At 37.3% G+C, this 21164-nt stretch overlaps 2 protein-coding genes and 1 long non-coding RNA gene across 9 annotated transcripts in view; 1 reads left to right on the forward strand and 2 right to left on the reverse strand.

The window, feature by feature from the left end:
- Mp (Multiplexin) overlaps positions 1-2390 on the reverse strand; it is an 85061-nt gene extending 82671 nt beyond the window's left edge. For all 7 annotated transcript variants that reach the window (XM_011316728.1, XM_011316727.1, XM_011316725.1 and 4 more), the window contains exon 1: positions 1411-2390. In XM_011316728.1, the coding sequence (XP_011315030.1) occupies positions 1411-1421 (11 nt within the window). In that variant the 5' untranslated portion in view covers positions 1422-2390. The remainder of the gene's footprint in view (positions 1-1410) is intronic.
- Positions 2391-7987: 5597 nt separating this feature from the next.
- Positions 7988-21164, forward strand: part of LOC105273971 (uncharacterized) — an 89493-nt gene continuing 76316 nt past the window's right edge. The window contains exons 1-2 of the long non-coding RNA XR_892964.1: positions 7988-8182; positions 14484-14612. This is a non-coding gene — a long non-coding RNA (uncharacterized lncRNA). The remainder of the gene's footprint in view (positions 8183-14483; positions 14613-21164) is intronic.
- LOC105273970 (tRNA dimethylallyltransferase, mitochondrial) overlaps positions 9511-21164 on the reverse strand; it is a 41040-nt gene continuing 29386 nt past the window's right edge. The window contains exons 5-9 of the mRNA XM_011316735.1: positions 16849-16964; positions 10860-10956; positions 10258-10371; positions 9969-10154; positions 9511-9839 (exon numbers count right to left, since the gene is read on the reverse strand). Of these exons, the coding sequence (XP_011315037.1) occupies positions 9702-9839; positions 9969-10154; positions 10258-10371; positions 10860-10956; positions 16849-16964 (651 nt within the window). The 3' untranslated portion in view covers positions 9511-9701. The remainder of the gene's footprint in view (positions 9840-9968; positions 10155-10257; positions 10372-10859; positions 10957-16848; positions 16965-21164) is intronic.

A 21164-nucleotide genomic window follows, 5' to 3' on the forward strand; every position in this document is an offset into this window, starting at 1 on the left:
GTACAAGTTTTTTTCCTACTTTTGACAAGTCAAATCGGTACTTGCAGAAAGCACCGATAAAAAGTATCATTTTTTTAATGCACAGCAATATTCCACTGTTATTTGAAAGGTTACGTAATCGTTAAACTGTTGTGACCTCACGGCGAAACCAAATATTTGACAAAACGATTGCCCTCCTGTCAGTGACAGAATTTCTCTAGTCAGTAATTCTGGAATAAATCCATGAATTTATGCCAGTAATTTGGTAATTTTTATGCCAATTGATGATGGTGCGCTTGGTGAAATAAATAAAAAAATGATTATTCGCTTAGACGATGAAATTCGTGGTTTATGAAATTCACCAACAAATGAACCAGCAGTCCCGGTCCATGAATACAGTAGTACACGTGTTACCCTGTCACATTCAGAGTTGCGGGCTTTGGAAATTTGTACGGTGTCGTAAATACTCGGACACGGAGATTAACCGGCGGTCGCGTGGCACCGTATAATGAAAAATATCGGTGTGAGAAAGTCTGCCAAGAGTGTGCACAAATTGTTCAATATAAAATGAAATAAAGTGGAAAAAAGAAAGAGAAACGAGAAGGATATAGAAAGAAGAATAAAAAAGGTGTGAGAGAAATGGTACGTCTGGTACTCGTCAATTCCATCGAACGATTTAGACCTCCTTTCCTCGACAATCCCCTAACGATTGGAAATTCAAGAGAGCTTTTTTCTCGAGGTAATTATCGTGTCAAGGAATGACCTGTCAGGAGACGCGAAAAATGCTGCAAACCGGAAAAAAGGGAATAATGAAATGGATTGATTGACTTTTGAATGGCATTCTAATCATTCGAGGGCACCATCGTAGTCCCGATGTGTTTTTCCCTTTTTTATTTTATTCTGTAAATAATTAGTTCGTATTAATTAAGCGAAGTCAGTGAAAGATTTGCAAATTAATTATATTTCATAATAATCTATTCACCGTTACAGTATCTAAGTGGAGAAGGTTTTAAATTTATCATTGATAATAAAGATTGCGTGATATCTGTCATGCGAATGAGATGAAGCTCACTGTCCCTGGAATATATCATTAGCATTCATTTGAGAAGAAGGTAAATGCTATAAAATTCATCTTATTAGAGAGAACAAGGAAGAAATCTCATGAGAAAAATAATCAGCAGTGATTATGATGAAATCCAGCTGGATTCCCATGAATTCCTCTGCCATTATCATAAACAAACACCTCCTAGTTCCATATGATTGAATATTCTGCTCGATCACAGTCAAGGTTTAAATAGACTTGAAATGAGATTGTCGCTGGTATTTTCGCAAGCAGTTGAAAATAGATACGTCATGCGAGACACGTGTGAATAAATTAAACACTATCAGAAGAAAAATTATATTGAGAATAGAATTTATAACTTATCTTACCTAAGTAGCATGTTGAGTCATTCCCCCCAAGAGATGGGTGATGTCGAATGTGCAAACAAGTCCCTGGTGTACGTTTTAACTATATAGGTGAGAGGACTCTGAGTAAGACACGTCGAGTGTAGACACCTCAAGAGAGTTGTCTGTCAACTTGAACCTTTCTTACCTTACTCACGTTTTTATCCTCATTCAAGCCCCATAAATCTGGGATAAAAAAGCTTTAACACTGACTTATTACCTCAGTGTCCCTCGGTGACTCGCTATCGAATTACATCAAACAGAGGGATTGTCTAATCACTGACTCAATTAAAATCACAACACGCTAATCACTACTATCACCAAGTGCAGACCAACGTTGTAACACTCCTTCCGGATTCCTCGTCCCTCGTTGTTCCACCAGTGGCGCTGTCCTATTGACAAGGTCAGTCCACCCGTATCCTCAAGGTCGATATGATTCGGCGCGATCTAGCCAAATGTTCTTCATCAATTTTACCCTCGAATCAATGTCTCTGGCAATTCTTCCAGCCCCTCCAGCACACTCTCTCACTATTATGCAAACCCTTTATCGAAACGTTATTCATCGACCCTTGTCCTTGATCCCTTCCCAGCCATTGGGATCTGTCAACCCGTATCAAGTCAAGAGGATTCAACCTTCTGAATTTTTATGGGATCATTCGTGGAGTTTCCATCAAACACTACAGTCTCACCAGCTCAGTTCCTACAGAAACTCCATACGGATAACACACAGTTGGACTTTTCCCTCCTCTCAATGTTTATCCTTCCAAATGGAAATTTAAAGATTATGTCAGATTTGTTTTTTCCTCTACTGTTAGAGCTGAATCGAGGTATCGGGGTATGTTTTCTCGCTGATAAATCAGCTCTTAGCCCAATTGTTTACTTGTTATCTATATGTATGGGTGTATGGAGATAAGATCGCGTGTAACGAGGCGGTCGATTTAAATTTGGCTCGCACGTGGTGACGACGACATCGTCCACACGACTGCCGGCAAAATGACGCTGGGCGCCGCGCCGGGCGTCCCCATCTCGCGGTTATCCCTCCAACTCTACCCAACAGAAGTCTCCAGCAATCTCCTCACTTTTCTTGTAACCCCCCTTTTTTTTTATTCTCCCATCTCTGTTTATTTCGTGTACACTCAATAGCACAACCATAAATTAATCAAAGAACATTCTCCACACTTTCACATGAGGATCAGAGATCATCACGAGGGCAGCCTCACAAATATCAGAGCAGTCAAGCAATTAGCTGGAAGACTGTTCAATGCCGTGTAATACGGCTTGCACCATCACGTCCGAATTTCTCCTGGAATATCAGGTAACAATAGAGCTAGAAAAAAATAAATGCAAGCGTTGAATCCCCTCGGATATATTCAACTGCACAACTTCCGAGTTAGGACGGACGACTTCCGAGAAATCTCCTACGTATATAGAAATATTTACGAGAGACAGCGAAGCTTAAGCTGCAGTATCCGGCACAAATTCCAGTTTATTAACAAAAATCCGTGTAATTATAGTTTAAAATGTAAAGTGAGTATCATTTACTAATGTTTGTTATCGTGAAATGGGAATAGAGTATGCCAGATACAAAGTTTATCCCTCTTTAGTTATTGAGTCTAATGCTATCCATGCAATGGCGATTCTATAACGGGACAGACCTGCCCCAGGCACGTGTGTCTCGGATGCCATCTCTTACTTGATATTATTTATCTTAATACTTGGGAGCTTTAACTCTTGACGTCTAATGAATTTCAACGGAGAATGCCATTAAGATTTATATGGATTGAGATCTATCGATTTAATTGGAATAAATAACGACTGCATCGATGATTTAGAGTTCTGGTGACACGAAACATTTGGCTTAATGGAGAGCTACATAGTCATATATCTCTCATGTGTTACGTGGATTACGTACTGTACTGAAAGGGATAGGCATTAGTCAAGCGTGCAGGACGATCAGTTACCTCGTGGGGTGAGAGTACACATGAGGTTATATAGGTAAACTTGGAATTGTGTACATATAGTTTGGTCAAGAGACATACTGGTATGTATTCACTAACGATCGGGATCTTGTACTCCGCATTCTCGATGTAGATGTGCAAATAATGTGCCAATATGACCGGCGCCATATATCGCTAAAGATTAAAATCAGTCGTCTCCTACCACTGAGAATGCCCAGTTTTTAAATCTACACCTCCTTCGGATGATAAATACTGTGCAATTATAATTGAGCATTTAGTACCATTTATTGATTGTCTAATGAACACTGGAAAATGTTCACAACCAACCTATCATGACTATCTCCGCCTACATCTCCGCAGAGTTATTTTCTTTTGCGAAGTATATATTTTGGCAATATAGTCTCAGTGTTTTCAATATTTTTTAACGGCAGTTTTGAGAATTTCTATAATTATTAGTATTATTTGTCCTAGTAAATTTAGTTGGCACAATTTGGTTTTGCTCTCAATGATCTCCATTCTTGCGAGGCTGAATGGAGATATGAACTTGGCATAATAAAATATGAAGGGAACATTTATACCAAAAATATTCAAATTAGTTTGTGCTTAACGGACGGACTTTAGTTCACTGGGTGCTGGTGGCTTAGACGTGGTTGTAGTTCAGAAGCCGGGTCCACACTGCGGTTTCTATAAGCCGGAGAGAGTTTAACGAAACACTGGAATAAAACATTATATATATAGCATTTATACATATACGAGACCGAACGCGCGCTACAGCGCGTTGTAATTATAAATATCAGGATAGAAAATTCTAAAATTAAAAGAGTTGCGAATTCAAATTAGCCACCTCCGACGACTGAATTAAAGAAGCATTAGCTAACCGACTTTCGAGATATCGACAGCTTCGACGTTCGGTCTTTCTGTAATAGGATAATGGAGAGAAATGGCAGTTAAAAGTGTCAAGGATCAGTGACCATATTACGGTGAATTATAAATATACCGCGCTCTTCGGAAAACGGGAGGCATAAAGCGACGTATTTAAGTTGATAAGCACATGCTGACAAACAGATTTGTTTAAAGTTATTTGGGTAATGGAATTTTATATAATTTCAAATGCATTCGAGAGAAATTCGTATATCGTGCCTCTAGGGAATAAATAAACCTGAGCTGAAAACGAGGGTTATAATCACATGGCTCAGAAAATACTATTATTTCCGTGAGGCACACGATATTTTATTCTCGTAGGGACTGAAAACTTCAATCTAACCGAACGAGGTTAAAATCGTACTTTCCAGTCCCTAGGGGAATAATAATCCTCCAGAAATATTTAAAAAAATCGATCGCTGGTCTCATTTATGGACATTTTCTCTGATAATTTCAATAGCTTTGCTATTTCAGATTCAATTTCCATTGCTCACCTTTTTTGCAAATGGATACTCATGAGTACTCCATTATTGTTGTTCTCTTCACAGGGTTCCGACTGGTTTTGTTGGGATTTCCTCACTACTTCATTTAAGGTATAACTTTAGGCATGAAAGCCTTGAATTATTCAACCAAGAAGAACATTCCTCTTGGCTGAAATATTCAAGGGTTTCATGTCTAAAGTTTTTCCGAATGCATTTCTACGGTTTTATTGAAAATACTTACAGAAAGTAATGAAACTTCTCGAGAAATTTTCCCAAACCTTCAACTATTAATGCTATTACCTTAACTGATGAAAAGATTAAAAGATAAAAATTAGCGTGGATTATTGCATAGAGGAGTATCGAGAGTGCGCGACAATTTTTTATCCTTACGAATGATAAATTTTACCAGTAAAATGTCATCATCAATTCTCCGGATGTTTGATAACCTTTGTCCTCTCATGCGGACAATGTTTGCTTTATTAAGGATGAATATTATATTGTTGAGAACAAATTTTATTCTGACATATTCTTAAAATGTACCCCGTCAAAAGGATAGTTATTGAATCACGGCAAAATCAGTGGTGAATTATCCTTCGATCAAGATAATGTTCATTAAAAATTTCTCTTTGTGTACAACAATGAGACATAACATGTTGACTTATAACCACGTGAATAATGCCCTCGAAAAAATGGAAAGTCAGTCTAGGTCTTGATATGTATATTCATACGAATTCAGAGAACGAAAATGGCACGAAATAATTGGAATAAATTAAACTTAACAGACGCGACAAGCATTGTCGAAAAAATTGAAGAGTTCCCAAAGAAGGTATCACATGATAGACTTGACGTGCATGACACCATAAAACCTTGAACCGAATACCAAAAGCATTAGCAAAGGAAATTCATGAAACGATTCTGTCATAAATGCAATGAATACATCAAAGAGGATTGACTGAATTGGAGGCTCAGTTCTGGGGGTTTGAGTGCATTTTCAAAAAAGTATCAGAGGAACATAAAAATGGAGGAGGTATTCACTGAAATTTGAAATTTCAAAATTTTTCGAAAAGGATCAGGGGTGCATGAAAATCGAGGAGGTATTCACTGAAATTTGAAAAATTCGAAATTTTTTAAAAAGTATCAGGGGAGCATGAAAATCGAGGAGACATTCACTGAAATTGAAAAATTTTAAATTTTCAAAAAAGTATCAGGGGAGCATGAAAATCGAGGAGGTATTCACTGAAATTTGAAAATTCGAAATTTTTGAAAAAGTATCAGGAGAGCATGACAATTGAGGAAGTATTCAGTGAAATGTGAAAATTCGAAATTTTTCAAAAAGTATCAGGGGAACATGAAAATTGAGGAGGTATTCATTGAAATTTGAAAATTCAAAATTTTCAAAAAAGTATCAGGGGAGCATGGAAATCGAGGAGACATTCACTGAAATTGAAAAATTTTAAATTTTCAAAAAAAAGTATCAGGGGAGCATGAAAGTCGAAGATTCCGTAACGCAAAAGATAAAATTCACCCTGTCGACTCGTCCCTCTGACAGTGGGACTGCTATAGTGAATATTGTCAGAGGAGCCAACCTCGGCCGTAACCCCCACTCTCCAAAATCCCCACTTGTGGCCGTGTTCCCCACCAGTCGCGCCGAACAAAACCGAAGTTACTTCTTTGGTAATATTCAGTATAGTGAATATTGTCAGAGGAGCAACCTCGGCCGTAACCCCCACTCTCCGAAATCCCCACTTGTGGCCGTGTTCCCCACCAGTCGAGCCGAACAAAAACGAAGTTACTTCTTTGGTATACTGAATATTACCGAAGAAGTAATTTCGGTTTTGTTCGGCTCGACTGGTGGGGAACACGGGCACAAGTGGGGATTTCGGAGAGTGGGGGTTACGGCTGAGGTTACTCCTCTGACAATATTCACTATACTGAGGCAGTTACCGAGTTGGCTGACGGGCAGACACCCCCATTGCGTGTGACGTCCTCCCTCTCTTGGGGTGCAGTACTACGATGCCGCTGGGGTCACTCCAACCCCCAGAACTGAGCCTCTACTTGATGATGGACATTAGCCGTGAGACGAATTGAATACACGCATTTGTTATTTTTTTTATCTTGGTAGCTGCCCTCGCCATGGCAACACCCGCATCCCAGATATCTAAATAATAATCAAAGCACTGGTGTATTGTGGAGAATCAGCAACTCCAAGTTTCACAGGTAAACCGCCCCTGTGAATGTCCAATACATGTATTGATGTCGTTACAATAACAACAAAAGGGAGCCCATTATAAATGTCGAATGCACGAGGGTTGTTTTTCACGACAATACTTGTTGTGTTGGTTGAAATTTGTCAGATTTAATTTATACCTGTTGTGTGACACTCAAGGCATAAATATGTCCTGTTAGAGCTGGCATATATGACGGTGAATGCCCTGAAAGAACTTCCAATATTCTAGAGCTGTTGATCTTTCAAAATGACGTGATAGAATAGTACCAGTAAATAATCCTTGTCATACACCATTGGTATATATGTGCTCAATTCAAACCGAATGCAATAACCCTGCCAGACTCACAAGCACATATGTATATAGGGAAATTTCATCTACCTCAACGACGAACTATTCAACCTTCCTCATACGTAGGTGATAAAGGGGAACTTTGTTATGTGCATTGGTGGATGAAAAAAATATATATGTAGAGGTAATTTTCAACAGCCAAGGTGTGGCGACAATAGTAGTCGGGGGGGCGGGTGTGGAGAAATAATTAGTGAGGAACTGCGTGTATGCACATACGGACCGGTGGAGAATTGACCAACGTTGGCCATCCGAAAATTCTCATTAAACAATGGACAAACGTGAATATGCTGCGTCGCAATTAAACTTCCGCTAAGTAAAAAGTATTCTCTCTCCTATAGCAAGTTCCTCTCTCTCTCATTTCGCGGTGAAAAAAAAAATAAGAAGAATGAAAATTGAAAACAGCTCATCTTACGACAATTTTTTTTGGGACACTTGTGGAAAATATAGTTATCAATTAATTGGTTGGCTTTATCTGGAGTGCGTGGGCAGGAGTTAAGCAAAATGTCGCTAAATGTTTATTTATAAGCAGAATGGCAAGATTAATGGTGGAAATAGTCATTCGGTCATGTGATATACCAGTCAAGGCAACTTACAAAGAAGAACCACCGCCGCTGGTCGAATACAGTGATGATAAATCATCCGAGCATGACGTTTACGGAGTAACTGCGCTTGGCTCAACACTCAACCACCCACAATACTCCGATATTGCAGTAAGCTCTCTCATCCTTTGTATGCTCAAGCTGACCTCCCATGGACTCCTGATACTTCGCAATCGACATTCAACTAGTGCCTTCATGTGGTGTCACGGTATTTCCTGCTGGTGGGTGAGCAATTATCGTGAATCCACATATAAGCCAACCAAAACGCATTACCACATAATCCATCCTTGATATTTGTGCACGAAATGTCCCATTAAGATGGTCATGATTTAAAACGTTGAACGCTCGTGCCAATCAAATCAGTCAAATGATAAATCACCATCGAAGATATTGAAGTAGAATTCTCCGAGTTTTTAGTGAGATTATCCCAGTCCATTTCCATTATTCCAATAGAGAAAGAATATACGGAAACGACTGCCACGTCAATTGTCACGTATTTGAAATATTCATCGCCTCCGTCTCGGTTGATACAATTATTCTCGTTTATTGGTATCTTTATCCCGCGGGTTGCTTATACAGCGGTAGCTATTATTAATCTTGGAGAAGTGATTATATTCAATTATTACGCTTCGATTTATGCGACCTGAATAGGAATCATAACGTCATCATTGAATGATCGTATGTGCAATACACCAAGGTTTCTTGAGAAATAGAGTCATCTATTTGATGAGGAGAAAAATATTGGAGTATTGTGAGGCATGAACTAATCCAGACCCGTGTAATTCGATAATGCCACGTCAATTCACTCGAACGATTTTTGACTTTGCGCTTCCAAATGCAAGCGAGCTAGCCTCTATATACGATAATACCCGTCTTGGTGCAAAAAAAACTATAAACAATAAGGGGATTTCGCTGAAGCAAAATTATTTGTTCTATAAAAAGACCAGAGTGAGGCATACGGTTTGAATAGCTGTGCATTCGCCGAGTGATTGAAAAATTAATGAAAGAAAAAACTCGATTCATGGAAGTATAAAACAGTTAGCATTTTGAAATTATCGAATTTCCATGAATTATAGATTGACAGCCCGTGGCACCGAATGGATCAAGCGTTATCGTGTTAATAACTTCGGATTTTCGTATGACTCGATGTGAAAACATATCATGAGGCTAATGATAATAGAACACGTTTGTAATTTTCCGTCGGCAAAATTGATCATTGCTCAATGATAATTAATATCATATGAATATAGTGGAGTTGCTTCTAAAATATGTTAATGACCACATTCCATGACCTCTGGCATCTGCTTGTTAATCATTGAAAAAAAAGTCCTAATGGGAAAGAAGAGTATTGAATTTATTTACTGCCAAGAACATGCCGACTATCGGCAATCCACCGCCACACAGTTATAACCATAATTCACATTCTCTACAATATGGGTCATCGATAATGCAGAGCTCTTCACTGTTACAAAAAATTCAAACATATCTGGATGGAGTTCTTAGATTCCCTGGTTTCCGCCCGTCCATAATTGGACGAATGAATAATCAATTAAATTCAATAACAGATAGTATTTCAAATCTTTCTGGGTATAAGAACTACTATTCACTGGTAGATATTAACATTCAACACCAGGTATGTACATTGCTGTAAGAAAAATGAAAAAGAAAAGGGAAAATATAACACCCATGTGTTATGTTCATTTTGTCTCAGAGAAAAGATTGAGGCCCCACTGGCGTGGACTAAAATATTGATGGTATTGTAGTCTGGTTCAAAGCCGCCGCAATCAGTATCTTTTTCTTCTCCATCATTTTTTTATGTTTCGCACCATTCTTGTGTTCTCGCCATTGCAATTCTCCAATTAACACTTTCTCACAGATCTGCAAGTGTTAAAGCAAAAACGCAAGAATGAATGACGAAAATAAGTACAAATAAAAAACTGTGTTGTTCATGTGTATGTATGTGTGTAAACGTAGCCTCAATACGATGAATGCACAACGGGAACTCACCTCACACCAATGTGCTTCTTCATTACTGCTGTCTGTGCACTTTTCATTTTCAACGTTTTCATTGATGGGCTTCTGTGCTGGTGTTTCTCCTCTTAGTTTTGCATTCACTATTTCTATCGCTGGTTTCAAAACGTTGGTATCCCATTCGTCGATATTTGTGCAATCCAATTCATAGACAGGTGGTACCTCAAATGAAAAATAAATATTCGTTAAGTTCATTGAATTGCATGGAATTAGTCTTTTCAATCGGTCTGCCTCACAGCTTCAATCGCACATTTTTACCAATTACCTGTCTGTCCATCCTCCTGATAAGTCGATTCATTGTCCATCTCTGTTGGCGTCTGGCATATCTTCTCGTGACAAGTTTCAAGTCGTCGATGCCCTGTTTGAGTAAGGCTCGACCCTGAAACAAACATTCTCCACTGTATTATGATTTCTACAATCAGGGAAAATACTGCGCGTTACTCATAAAGATGTTATGCGTCATCTTCGTCATAGCGTGTACCAGTCATATCTAACTTGACGCCTCAACGAACCGAAAAATCATTCTAGTAGCTTTTTCTGTGCATCATCATTCATAAACTTGCAAAAAAGTGGGCAACAGTAATCGCCATATTAATTTCAAAATTGCAAGACTATAACGCACAATTACAATGTGACTGTTACACTCATAATTGACAATTCAACAGTAAATCTTCGTGTTTTATTTTTGTAGAGCCTCAGCAGTGTCAAATATTATCGAGAAAATGCAATCACGCGCAAAATGATACTATTATGTATATTTTTCGATATCGTAACAGACTCAATGGAATAATGTTTATGATTATTTAAATAAAGAAACGACTGTGGAGCAAAGTGAGATTTATCAGGTAAAACCTGATACAACGATACCTTTTCACTATTTCTCTCGTCCTCAGGCAGAATCAGGTAATTGTGAAACTCCTTGAAGCCAATCGACTGAAAGATGCCTTTCGTGTAATCGGGTGACCTGGAACGCGATACATTCTCTATGTTATGCATCTATATATCTGCTGGGACTGAGGACCCCTTTTCGCCTGTCAAGTCTAGCCTGAGCTAGCCAGTAATAAAGTTTATATCCAACGCATTGCCAATTGATACTAGTTTCCATGCCATTTCTGTATTTAAAGTGCAACTGTTAAAGTTAACGTGCACAGCCATTATCATTATGGTTTCTCCTGTTCACACTTTTTCCCTCGTCCATTAGAAGCTATAGACCGCTAGGCAAGAAGAAAAATTGATAACGATGGGGAATTCTATGAAAAAAACGATGGAATAACGAATAATCAAGCGGTGTTATGCTTCTTTCTTGGTAACCTGCACCTGATTAGCTTATCGAAGCTGATAAAGGTCTATTCAAGGCGCCTGGAGAGCTTACGTTGGCGGAAAAAATGGCATAATGTTGTATAAATTTGGTGAGACAGTGTAAATTAAGTGTGTGGTTGGAGCCGACAGAGACAGAGGGACCAGACCAATGAAAGTCAACATGAATGTAGTACAAAAAAAGAACTTTTTACCGGTATCAAATGAGTTGAGACAAGTGCAAGATTTATCTTCCGCTCGAAAAACTTTTGGAACTGGCGAAAAGTATTATCATTATTATTTTCATATACAATATAGGTGTAAGAGTATTAAATAGTGCCGTGCACATATGTACTAGAAAAATTCCGATGGATGCCATAAAATTGTAGGCTTTGGGCATTATCTGACGTCAATGCTCCGCCTTTTTCTTACTTTCATTGCGCATTCTTGGAGATTTTATGTAGCATTGCTTTATTTATAGCGTTTTTTTCATTTTTCCTTTTTTTTTTTACCAAGTTAACGAAAAAATAATGAAAAATACGCAGCTTATCATTGCTCACCACTGGATTGAGTGACAGCTAGGCACATTGATAGACAGCGTATTTTTTATTATTTTTCTATGAACTTGGTGAATCCTTTTTAACCAATATCGTGACTTAGCGTCTTTCAATAATTTTTCCTTTTCTTCTTCATTATCTTTTTATAACCACTCGAGTGGTCGCCGCAACACAAATTTCATCCAAAATTTTAATATATTTTAGGCTAACAAGATTTTAAAAAAATGCATCTATCACTATTTATTTTTTATTTGAATTATTATTGAAATTGAATTATTACATTAATGAGAGTGTCTTCACTCGCGATAAACGCAAATACCATTAAAATTATTCGGAAATGAATGTGCATTACAAAATGGAAACAAATAAAAAAAGAAAAAATCATCATATTCATAAAATGAAGCAATCCATTGTACAATTGATGAAATTAGAAATGGTGAAGCGATTCCTCAATGATTCGTTGCAAAGATTTATCGGTCAGACAGTTACGCTGTCTGATCTCGTTACATGAAGATCATATTGATACTTTTGGAAAAATTATTGTGTCAAAGTTGATAGTTTGACTCGCATATGTATTCGACGATCTGACCATGTTACAGATACTATATATAGTAATACAGCAATGGAATAGATGAATAATTCATATCTGAGACAAATGGTTAGATACGTTGAATGGTTGATTACTCGATGCACTGCTATTTCCATAATTCTGGTACACGGCAATTGTAATTCGTCATTCGCGGCATGATTGTCAATTGCTATGATTTATTGATTACCGCGTTGAAGATATGAATGGCCGTATCTGCAATATCAAGTGAGGAGAAAGTGGATCTTTTCTCTGAGTTCTTCATTGAATTAGAGAATTCAGAATATTGCATTATCTCAGCTGGAAGATATGAAAGATTGGTATCGCAAATAGTTGGTGGATTTAAAGGAATTTTTTGGCGATAACGCACGTGGCTTCAAAGTTATAATATTACAAGAATTGAATAAGCGGCGACTGGCGTCGTTTTCTTATCAGTAGTAAATCCCACTAGAAGTACTCGTGGTCATACAGATTTATCATATGATTACTCTCAGATATAAACGTGACTTGGGTAATGGGTTCGTAAAATTTTGCAATATCGCTTATGGAAAAGTGAATTTTTACCGATGAAAGAGGATACTCATGACCATTAACAATAAATTATCATTCATTCTATATATGGAACAACCTACATTAAATACTGCAAATTATACGAAAACCATTTGCATATGTATAATGCCGGCGAAAAGCCTATCGCGTGTCGCACATCACGGGTCGTAGGATGTACGATAATTATTAGTAATAATTATATCAGCACCGGTGGTCGGTTGTTGACTTTTACGAGTATCACCGGTGGGACAGGCATAAGGGGGCCGGCCACCGAATGCCAGCGATCAATAAATCCTTACCTTTCATATCCTCCGGATGAGAAATTCTTCGCTTCTCTCTTATATATTATCATCTTAATTTTATTTATTATTAAAACTCTCTCAACCCGACAAATTTTCACAAAAGCTATCAAATTCCGGGAAGTTTGACGTATTTGCTCCGGGAAAATTTGTTAGAACATGTCATAGATCGGAAATTAAATGACACAAAAATCGTTTTCAAAAAAGGCGGTTAAGCATTTTTTTGATTGGATGACTTGTGCATGAGTGGGAGTGAAATCTTGGTAATTTTTCACAAAGGAGAAATAATTTCCTTGATGCTGCGGTCGACAAAAGGATCATGGAATATATATAGATTATACTATTACCGTTTCTCATCTTCAACACCTACTCCATTCGTTGGTCCATTGTCGAGAATCGATTTATGCGCCCACATTTGACTAGATTATGGCAGAAAGATTCCACTTATGATGTTGGAAATTGAAATTCAAACCTGATCAATCCAACCCTCGAATGAACAATGCAGTCATTTTAGTCACAAATCCTATTGATTAAACGGAAATTGAGGTTGGTCATGTACAAGTAATGAAAATTCATCAACAGGGGGACTTTCTAGGGAAATTTCTGGACAAACTTTGAACACGCGTTTTGAATTTGAAGACACAAGTCGGAATAACTTCGGAATGACTCATTTGAAAAAAATTGTTAAAACGTTATTAATTATAATCTACGCCGACGATTTAATGTCTTATGTATATCACTCGAAAAGAATGTCAATTGAAATGAATACTCCACACGCCAATTGGGATGAATAACCCACATCAAGGCGAGAAAAGAAAAAGAAGAAAGAAATCGGGTCTAGCATCAAAAAGGATAATCAGAGAAAAATCTTAATGGAACCTCGAAATTTTCCAGTATACATATATCATTTTCACAGACCTATGGAAAAGATGGTAATGTTGTCGGTTGAAATTTTTCTGCACGTTCAAATGACGATATTCGCGCTCCTGAAAATATCTGTCTGCATAAGACGCATGTTAGCAGGATATGGGAAAATTCCTTGTAATTATGTTTTTGTAGAATCAATTCTAATAATCGCGATAATTCTGCATGATGTGGGAAAGTATCGGTTCTTCTATGGCCCGCGATTAAGAACGTTGTTATATTTTTACATAAAAAATGTTTCTATGCCGGCGGGCAGAAAGTAATGTTTTCCCTTTTGCAGGCCGAAATCATCCACTTGCTGTTATCGCCGCGAAAGAAAATGGCATTATAACCACAGAAGATGGAGTGACAAATGCTTGGTCGGGTGTAAAATGACCAGCTGAGCTCAAGGCGGAGTTATTTTACCTCTGTAAGTTAAAAATATTCTATTTAGTTCCTTATGTGCAGAAAATTAGACTTCGCTTCGAGTCTCTGGGAAGAAAGTGACAGTTTATTCCCCAGAAATCATTACTTTCACGTGTCAATTGTTTTTCGTGTTAGTCATTGCTCTATATAATTTACCGAAATGACGGCGAATCCGACTTTCTATTTCTTCTGAGTAAACACACTTACTCACTATGTAATAAAAGTTACACCCAGAATATTTTAGCCTTACAGTGTCAACAAATTACTCTTATAATTTTCAAGTAAAAAATTTGTGAATTTTCCATTTAGTTATCGATGAAATCACTCAATCATTTTTTTTCATTTCTCAAGTCCATATGACACTAAAAATTACCGAAAATCATAAAAATTGAGTTATATTCTATTTTAACGATAGATGCGAAAATATAATTTGTCATTAGAAATTTGAGAACAATTCATCATAGAAAATGAACTTTCACATAATCATCAAGATGGAGAAATTCCAGGAGAAATTAAAACTGAAATTAAATTTACGTCAAGAATATTGAATATCTAAATTCAATACTACATTTTTCCTTTTTTATCAGCGATTACCTAACAATTCATGAATAAAATAGCTCCACATCTAGCACGCCTTCTCATTTGCCAAATTTGATGAAGCGCTTGCTGGTTGTACCGAGTTGAGGGTCTTTCGGTACTGCTTCAAGTGGATGAGCAAAAAAAAAAGCTACATAAAACCCGCAAGAATAAAACGTGTTATCGGAATAAAAGTGTTACGTGATATTATTCAACGTATCTAGTCGTCGAATCTTGTCCGCACCTGAATATACGGTGAAATACCAATAAGGTATTAAGCAATTATTTGAAGTAAACATGAAGTAGCTTGCATTCCTAAAATTTTAGGAAATTCTCCATTCTTCATTGCCCTGCTAGTAATGAAAATGTCCAGGATAGGTTTGTCTTATGAAAACGTATTGAATGAAATCATCCGATTAACATCGATTTGTTATGCGAATAAGCCGAAATGAGGAATAAATTCATAACATTAGAATGGATGTCTCTCAATGAGAAATTCAAACTTCCGTTTCCGCCAAACTTGTTAGTCACGTAGCCCTTTTATACGTGGCTAACGAATTCAATGAGTAGGGTTGACCGTCAGTGTCTGATAAATATTTATACTCAATTACACGTGAAATGAACAATCATTCTTTTTTCGGTTGACTTGGGTCTCAATTAGCTCGTAACTCAATCTCGATGTGTGCGTTTCTGACCTAGGGTGAAATACAATGGCCCAATATTGGGCTGAAAATCGACAAAGCCCTCGGCAAAGGCCGATCATCTGCCCAATGCTAGGATTTTACTAGATATTCTATTCCAAGCCGCATACACGGAGAGAAAAATTCAATGAAAATTGCGTGTCTGTTCCAAAATCTGTCAGTGAAAACAGAATTTCAGTAAAAAAAAATGACGGAACAGTTAGGCAATTTTCACTGAAAAGTTTGTGAATGAGCTGAAGTTTCTTGAACGTTTGGGCCTAATTGTACACATCAATATCAATTATCACTTTCGTCATACTTTCGGATATATTCAAGGTACTCGTGAATTCATAATTTTTCCGGAAGTAGGGATCGAAGGCGGATCACGTGTCAAACCGGAGATTTGCAGAAGTGAATTCAGAGAAAGCCGGAACGCGATTATAGTATGGGATGGGTGGACACGTATACGTGAATCTTTTAGCAAATTCGATGATTGTTTTTTATCAAGTGATGAAAGGAGATTTTAACGAGCCGTAATTCATAAAGGAATTGTTCGGAGCTAAGAGGCTGTAAATACCTTCAACATTTCATCGGTTGCGTTTAGTGTTGGAATGGCCTCGGTCGAGTAATCGAAAGTGCGATCATACAATTTCGCACGTATTATGCTAAGAATCATTTCACTTTCGATCGGAGTAGATGTGTGTGGCTTATCGAAAAATATATTCATTGATATTTTTTACAAATAAACCGTGAGATGACAGAATATCTTTTCAATGCCGTCCTAATATATTTCGTCACAAGTGCAGAAAAGTGATTTTTCGCGTGTGGGAGGTACAATCCCACATGTCAAAAAGAACTTTCTGCATGAGTTGCGAACAATATTTTTCCTCACAATGTGCGGGAACTTTTCGGCAGATCGTGATGAAAATAAACAGTCTCTCCGAGACCTCGGAGATTTTTCACCTGAAAAATTGAATAACTTACGAGTTCAGTTTAATCCACTGCTTGTTATAGCGCCCATGAAAATTTTGAAGTTCTTCAACGAGACCTGCATTTAGCATAGCATCCACTCTTTTATCCAACCTCTCGTCCAATATTTTCTGGAAATAAAACAAACTGACTTTTCATAAATTATATAAAGATAGAATCAATTCTAAATTCAAATTGTCATTTCGTGACAAAAAATTTAAAATACGTAGATTATTCTACGAAAGTTCGGCTGATGAAACTACAAGCAGTCCTCGATATCTATTTTTTTTTCTTATTAAGAACTTTTGAATGGAATTATATCCAAAAAAAATCAATTTATCGTGATTGTCCGATTTCTTATTTCCTGCTAGCTTCAAAAACTCTTCAGATCAGAACCTTGGGATAGGAAAACAAATTATTCGAATGCCCCGCCGTCTCAAAAATTAATTGGGTATCGTTAAGGCTCCGCGGATATAAATGAAGTCGGCAATTTTTTTTTGAAAGACCCATGTTACGAAAACAGTCGCAGATCCTATATATGAAAAAAATAGGGTCAATCACACGTCGCAATGGTAAAAAATGACATTTAAAATTCCAAGTGAAAAAACTTGAAATGTTTAACAAAGATAAATTAGTCAATTTATTGAATATACACCAGTAGAAAGTTGAAGAAATGTTCAAAATTCAGGTGATAATTTCCTTGAGTTAACGTTCTCAATCGAAATTGAATAAAAACCCGGATCCTATTGTTAATTCAGATGACAAAATTGTCTCAAAATTTTTAGAAACTTTCTCACGATCGTTCCAGTATCATATGGATTCGTGACCTCCTCAACTCGTTCAACAACCGTTACCTTATGAGGCATTTAATTAAAAAAATACTAGTGCCAATGTCCTGTGACTATGCGCCTCCATTCATACGCAATGAATAATTACTCTTCTCTGATCATAATTATTCACGTTAACCTATACGTGAAACATAATTATTTCTTCAATCGGCCAAGAAAGGATAAATTTTGAAATGAAAATATGTGTATCTATTTTGGAGTTCTAATGAAGTTAGAGGAAAAACAGATATTTTTTTTCATTCCATATTGATTCTCGATAAATATTCATAAAGAACATTAGCATCGCACATAACATTCAACATCAGAAGATTTGTAATTGCTTTTAGCAATTGACAGAAATTCAGAAAATTAAATTCTCAACATTTTCCGGAGAGAAAATATAAATTTATTCCCGTAAGTTGAGAATTTTAAAAAGCCCATTCGCTGGTTCAACGAGCGTTGTACACAAATGAGGCCAAGGTTTACACAGCAGAAGCCGCACGTGTGACTTTCCGCGACCCCGTCCCCTCGATGGTTTCCTCCATCGAATCTCTTGAAATATAGCCAGTATCGTTTTTTTTTCATTTGATTATTTGTTTTTATCATTCCAAACGTTGTACTTAAAATGAAAAAAAAAAAACGTTAAGACTGTGATAAATTCTGAACCATAGATAGCAACAATGGCGCCAGATCATGGCACCAATAGCGCAACTGAATAATTACGAGATTTAATGCTACGTCAATCTATCGTTTTAGTAGTTTTTCTGCATAATCTGAATGTCGAATGTTGGGTGACTCAAGTGCCAATAAGTATCAAGATAAGAAACCCAAATGGATAGAAATTCTGGAATGAAAAAAAAAATAGATAAAAAAATGTATAGTTGTAAAAATTTAAACATATGATGTTTGCTCTTAGATATTCTTTTGTGATCAAACGTAAAAAAAAATGAAAACACTACGCGCTATATCACTTGTTCAAAATTTCTTCAATTGTGGATTTTTAGCGGCCTCGAATCTGTGATTTCTTTATTGACCTTTCAATATTCCTCCTGAGATGTAAATATATATTTTACCGCGCTGTAATCGTGAAGATGATTACATAAACTCAAATCGATCATTCCTTATTGAAACGGTTGGTAATGGTGATATGTGGTGTACCCTCTACTGCACTGGAATGATTTTCATTGAAAGACATCTCAAGTCTTCATGAGTTATGCTAAACTACATTGAATCTAATCAACCGTGCCAGCATAATGGAAACATACTTCACAGACTGGTCTGGCAGAGTGTTATCGCTTGAGATTCTAGCTTGTTCCGATTGTGTCTGATTCAGGAGCATAGCCACATAATCGGCTTAGACCAATGTACTCTCTTCTCCTAGCTGGAGCATGAGCATAACTTGAAATAAAGACATTGACTCAAGAATGAATGCGATGAAAATCAGTCATGATGTGTTGAATGGCCATGCGTATCCTTTCTCCGGATACATTATGTATAAATTCACCAAGTTGTCTGTATTGCCCATGATCGTTTTGTTTTTTTCTTCGCAAATATAACGTGCTGTCGGTGAGTGGAATTAGGCAAAAATCGATGGATACGTCTGGAGGTCGAAATGACGAACGTTTCCAGGAGGGATCTTTGTCTGCAGCCAAGGTGCGGCTACCGAGAATAAAGATTCTCATCTTTCCTCAAGTACCCAACTCTCATATCAATAACACATATAGTTAAGAAATCTTCGTGTTCGTGTTAAAATCAATATCGAACCTACTGGCAATAAGGAAAACTTTATAATTACAAGTCTTTGATTTTTCGCAATTGAGAGTTATATCATTTCGTTGGCTGAGAATTTTTTACTAATAAAAATAAATATATCAAACTTTAGGAAAGCCCAAATATTGAGGATTGAATAGTACTGAGTGGAATTGATGAAGAAAGTTTCGAAAATATATTCATCTATCATCCTTGTTATATAGTAGAGAATACATGCAGTGAACGTGAAAGCAGAAACTCGTACAACTTTTGTAGGAGGAAAGATGTGTAGTAAATTTTAAAAAGCAAATAGTAAAAAACAAGAGAAATAGAAAATTGCCCACAATTAGCGCTGCTACGTATTTATACCAACTAGTGGGAGATCCAGCAGGACATTCACCAGTCTAGAAACGAGATTCTCTCTGGGGCAAAGTGTTTTGGATTCCCTCTATTTTCGTCGGCCGCCTCAAGCCATCCAATAGTACCTTCGTGTGAGCTTAATTATACCCGTATATCATTAACACCGTGGTTATTCTAGCATTGTAACGATATTTTTGCCGCATAGTGACAAAGAGTAAATGCAAGAGTTGAACAAACTTGTAAATTTCAACAACCGAAAATTGGCGTAGTCTCATCACTGATAGATATTCTTCAATTTTTTTTCTTTCCCAAAGTTCCGAGAGTACTCGCAGGAGTTGGCACGAATGAAACGCATGCAATCATAAGAAAGACCCCACTGGGAGGATGATTTTGGGACGATTCGAGCCGCAAGTTCCAAGAAGGACGTTGTAGACCTCTGAATGAAGAGACAATCCGAAAAAAACGAAAAAAAAAAACCTAATCGAAAAAAAAAGGGAAAAGCAAAAAGCAAGTGTTTAACCGCGTCATCAACTGGTTCTTCTTCGCACTCTTTTACCGCCACTTCTTCTCTCACTCACTCACTCTTGCTTATTCTCCCATATCCTTCTTCAAGTCCGCGATGAGACGGTGGAGTCGCATTGCCGGAAATGCTCTGCGTGCCGAGAACTAAAACCGCTGTACCAGAGTTTAAATTTAAATTCAGTCGTTTCGTGCGAATTATCGGCGAAATATGGAATAAAAAAAAGTAATCCACGGAGAATAAAAGTAATCAACTCACAAGATAATAGATGAATGCAGAATGAAAACGCGCATAAGGATGAAATGCCGTTTAGTCGGTGAGCCTTTCGCCGGGACTAATCTCACCCCAGGCGCTCTTCGAGAACGTAATTATGATGACTCTTCTCGTGGAGCCCTCCGGGTGATTAGGCGCGCTACAGGAATAAGGATAAACAAAAATAATCACCAACAAAATTGGGTAAAAAAAAAGAGACAATTGCGAATGATCGCAGGGGGTGAGTAATGACGTGCAAGGGTCACCAAATGAATTTAGAGGAACAGCAAAAAAAAATTCAACAAGAAAAAAGGGGTCAGGCAAAATGAGTGAGTAATTTTGCCCCGACGTATCTAATAATGGAAAGTATTATTATTGGATCGCAAGTAGATACCGATTGTCGTGCAACCGTGTTTTCCCCAACAATTTATTATTAACCCGTCTTACACCCTCGTATTCCTTGAGGTATTTGCCCCTATTTCCATCTCTCTCTATTCGTCTGCGGTATCCAAACGCATTTCTAATTATAACGGCGCCTCTCCGTATTACTAAGGCGTTTATTTATTTCTACGGTGGACTAGAAGCACCCGCGTATTCTATCGTTGTTTCAAATGAAACACAGC

This window comes from Fopius arisanus, unplaced genomic scaffold, assembly GCF_000806365.1.
Source record: "Fopius arisanus strain USDA-PBARC FA_bdor unplaced genomic scaffold, ASM80636v1 scaffold00008, whole genome shotgun sequence".
In the NCBI taxonomy this organism is placed as follows: Eukaryota; Metazoa; Arthropoda; class Insecta; order Hymenoptera; family Braconidae; genus Fopius; species Fopius arisanus.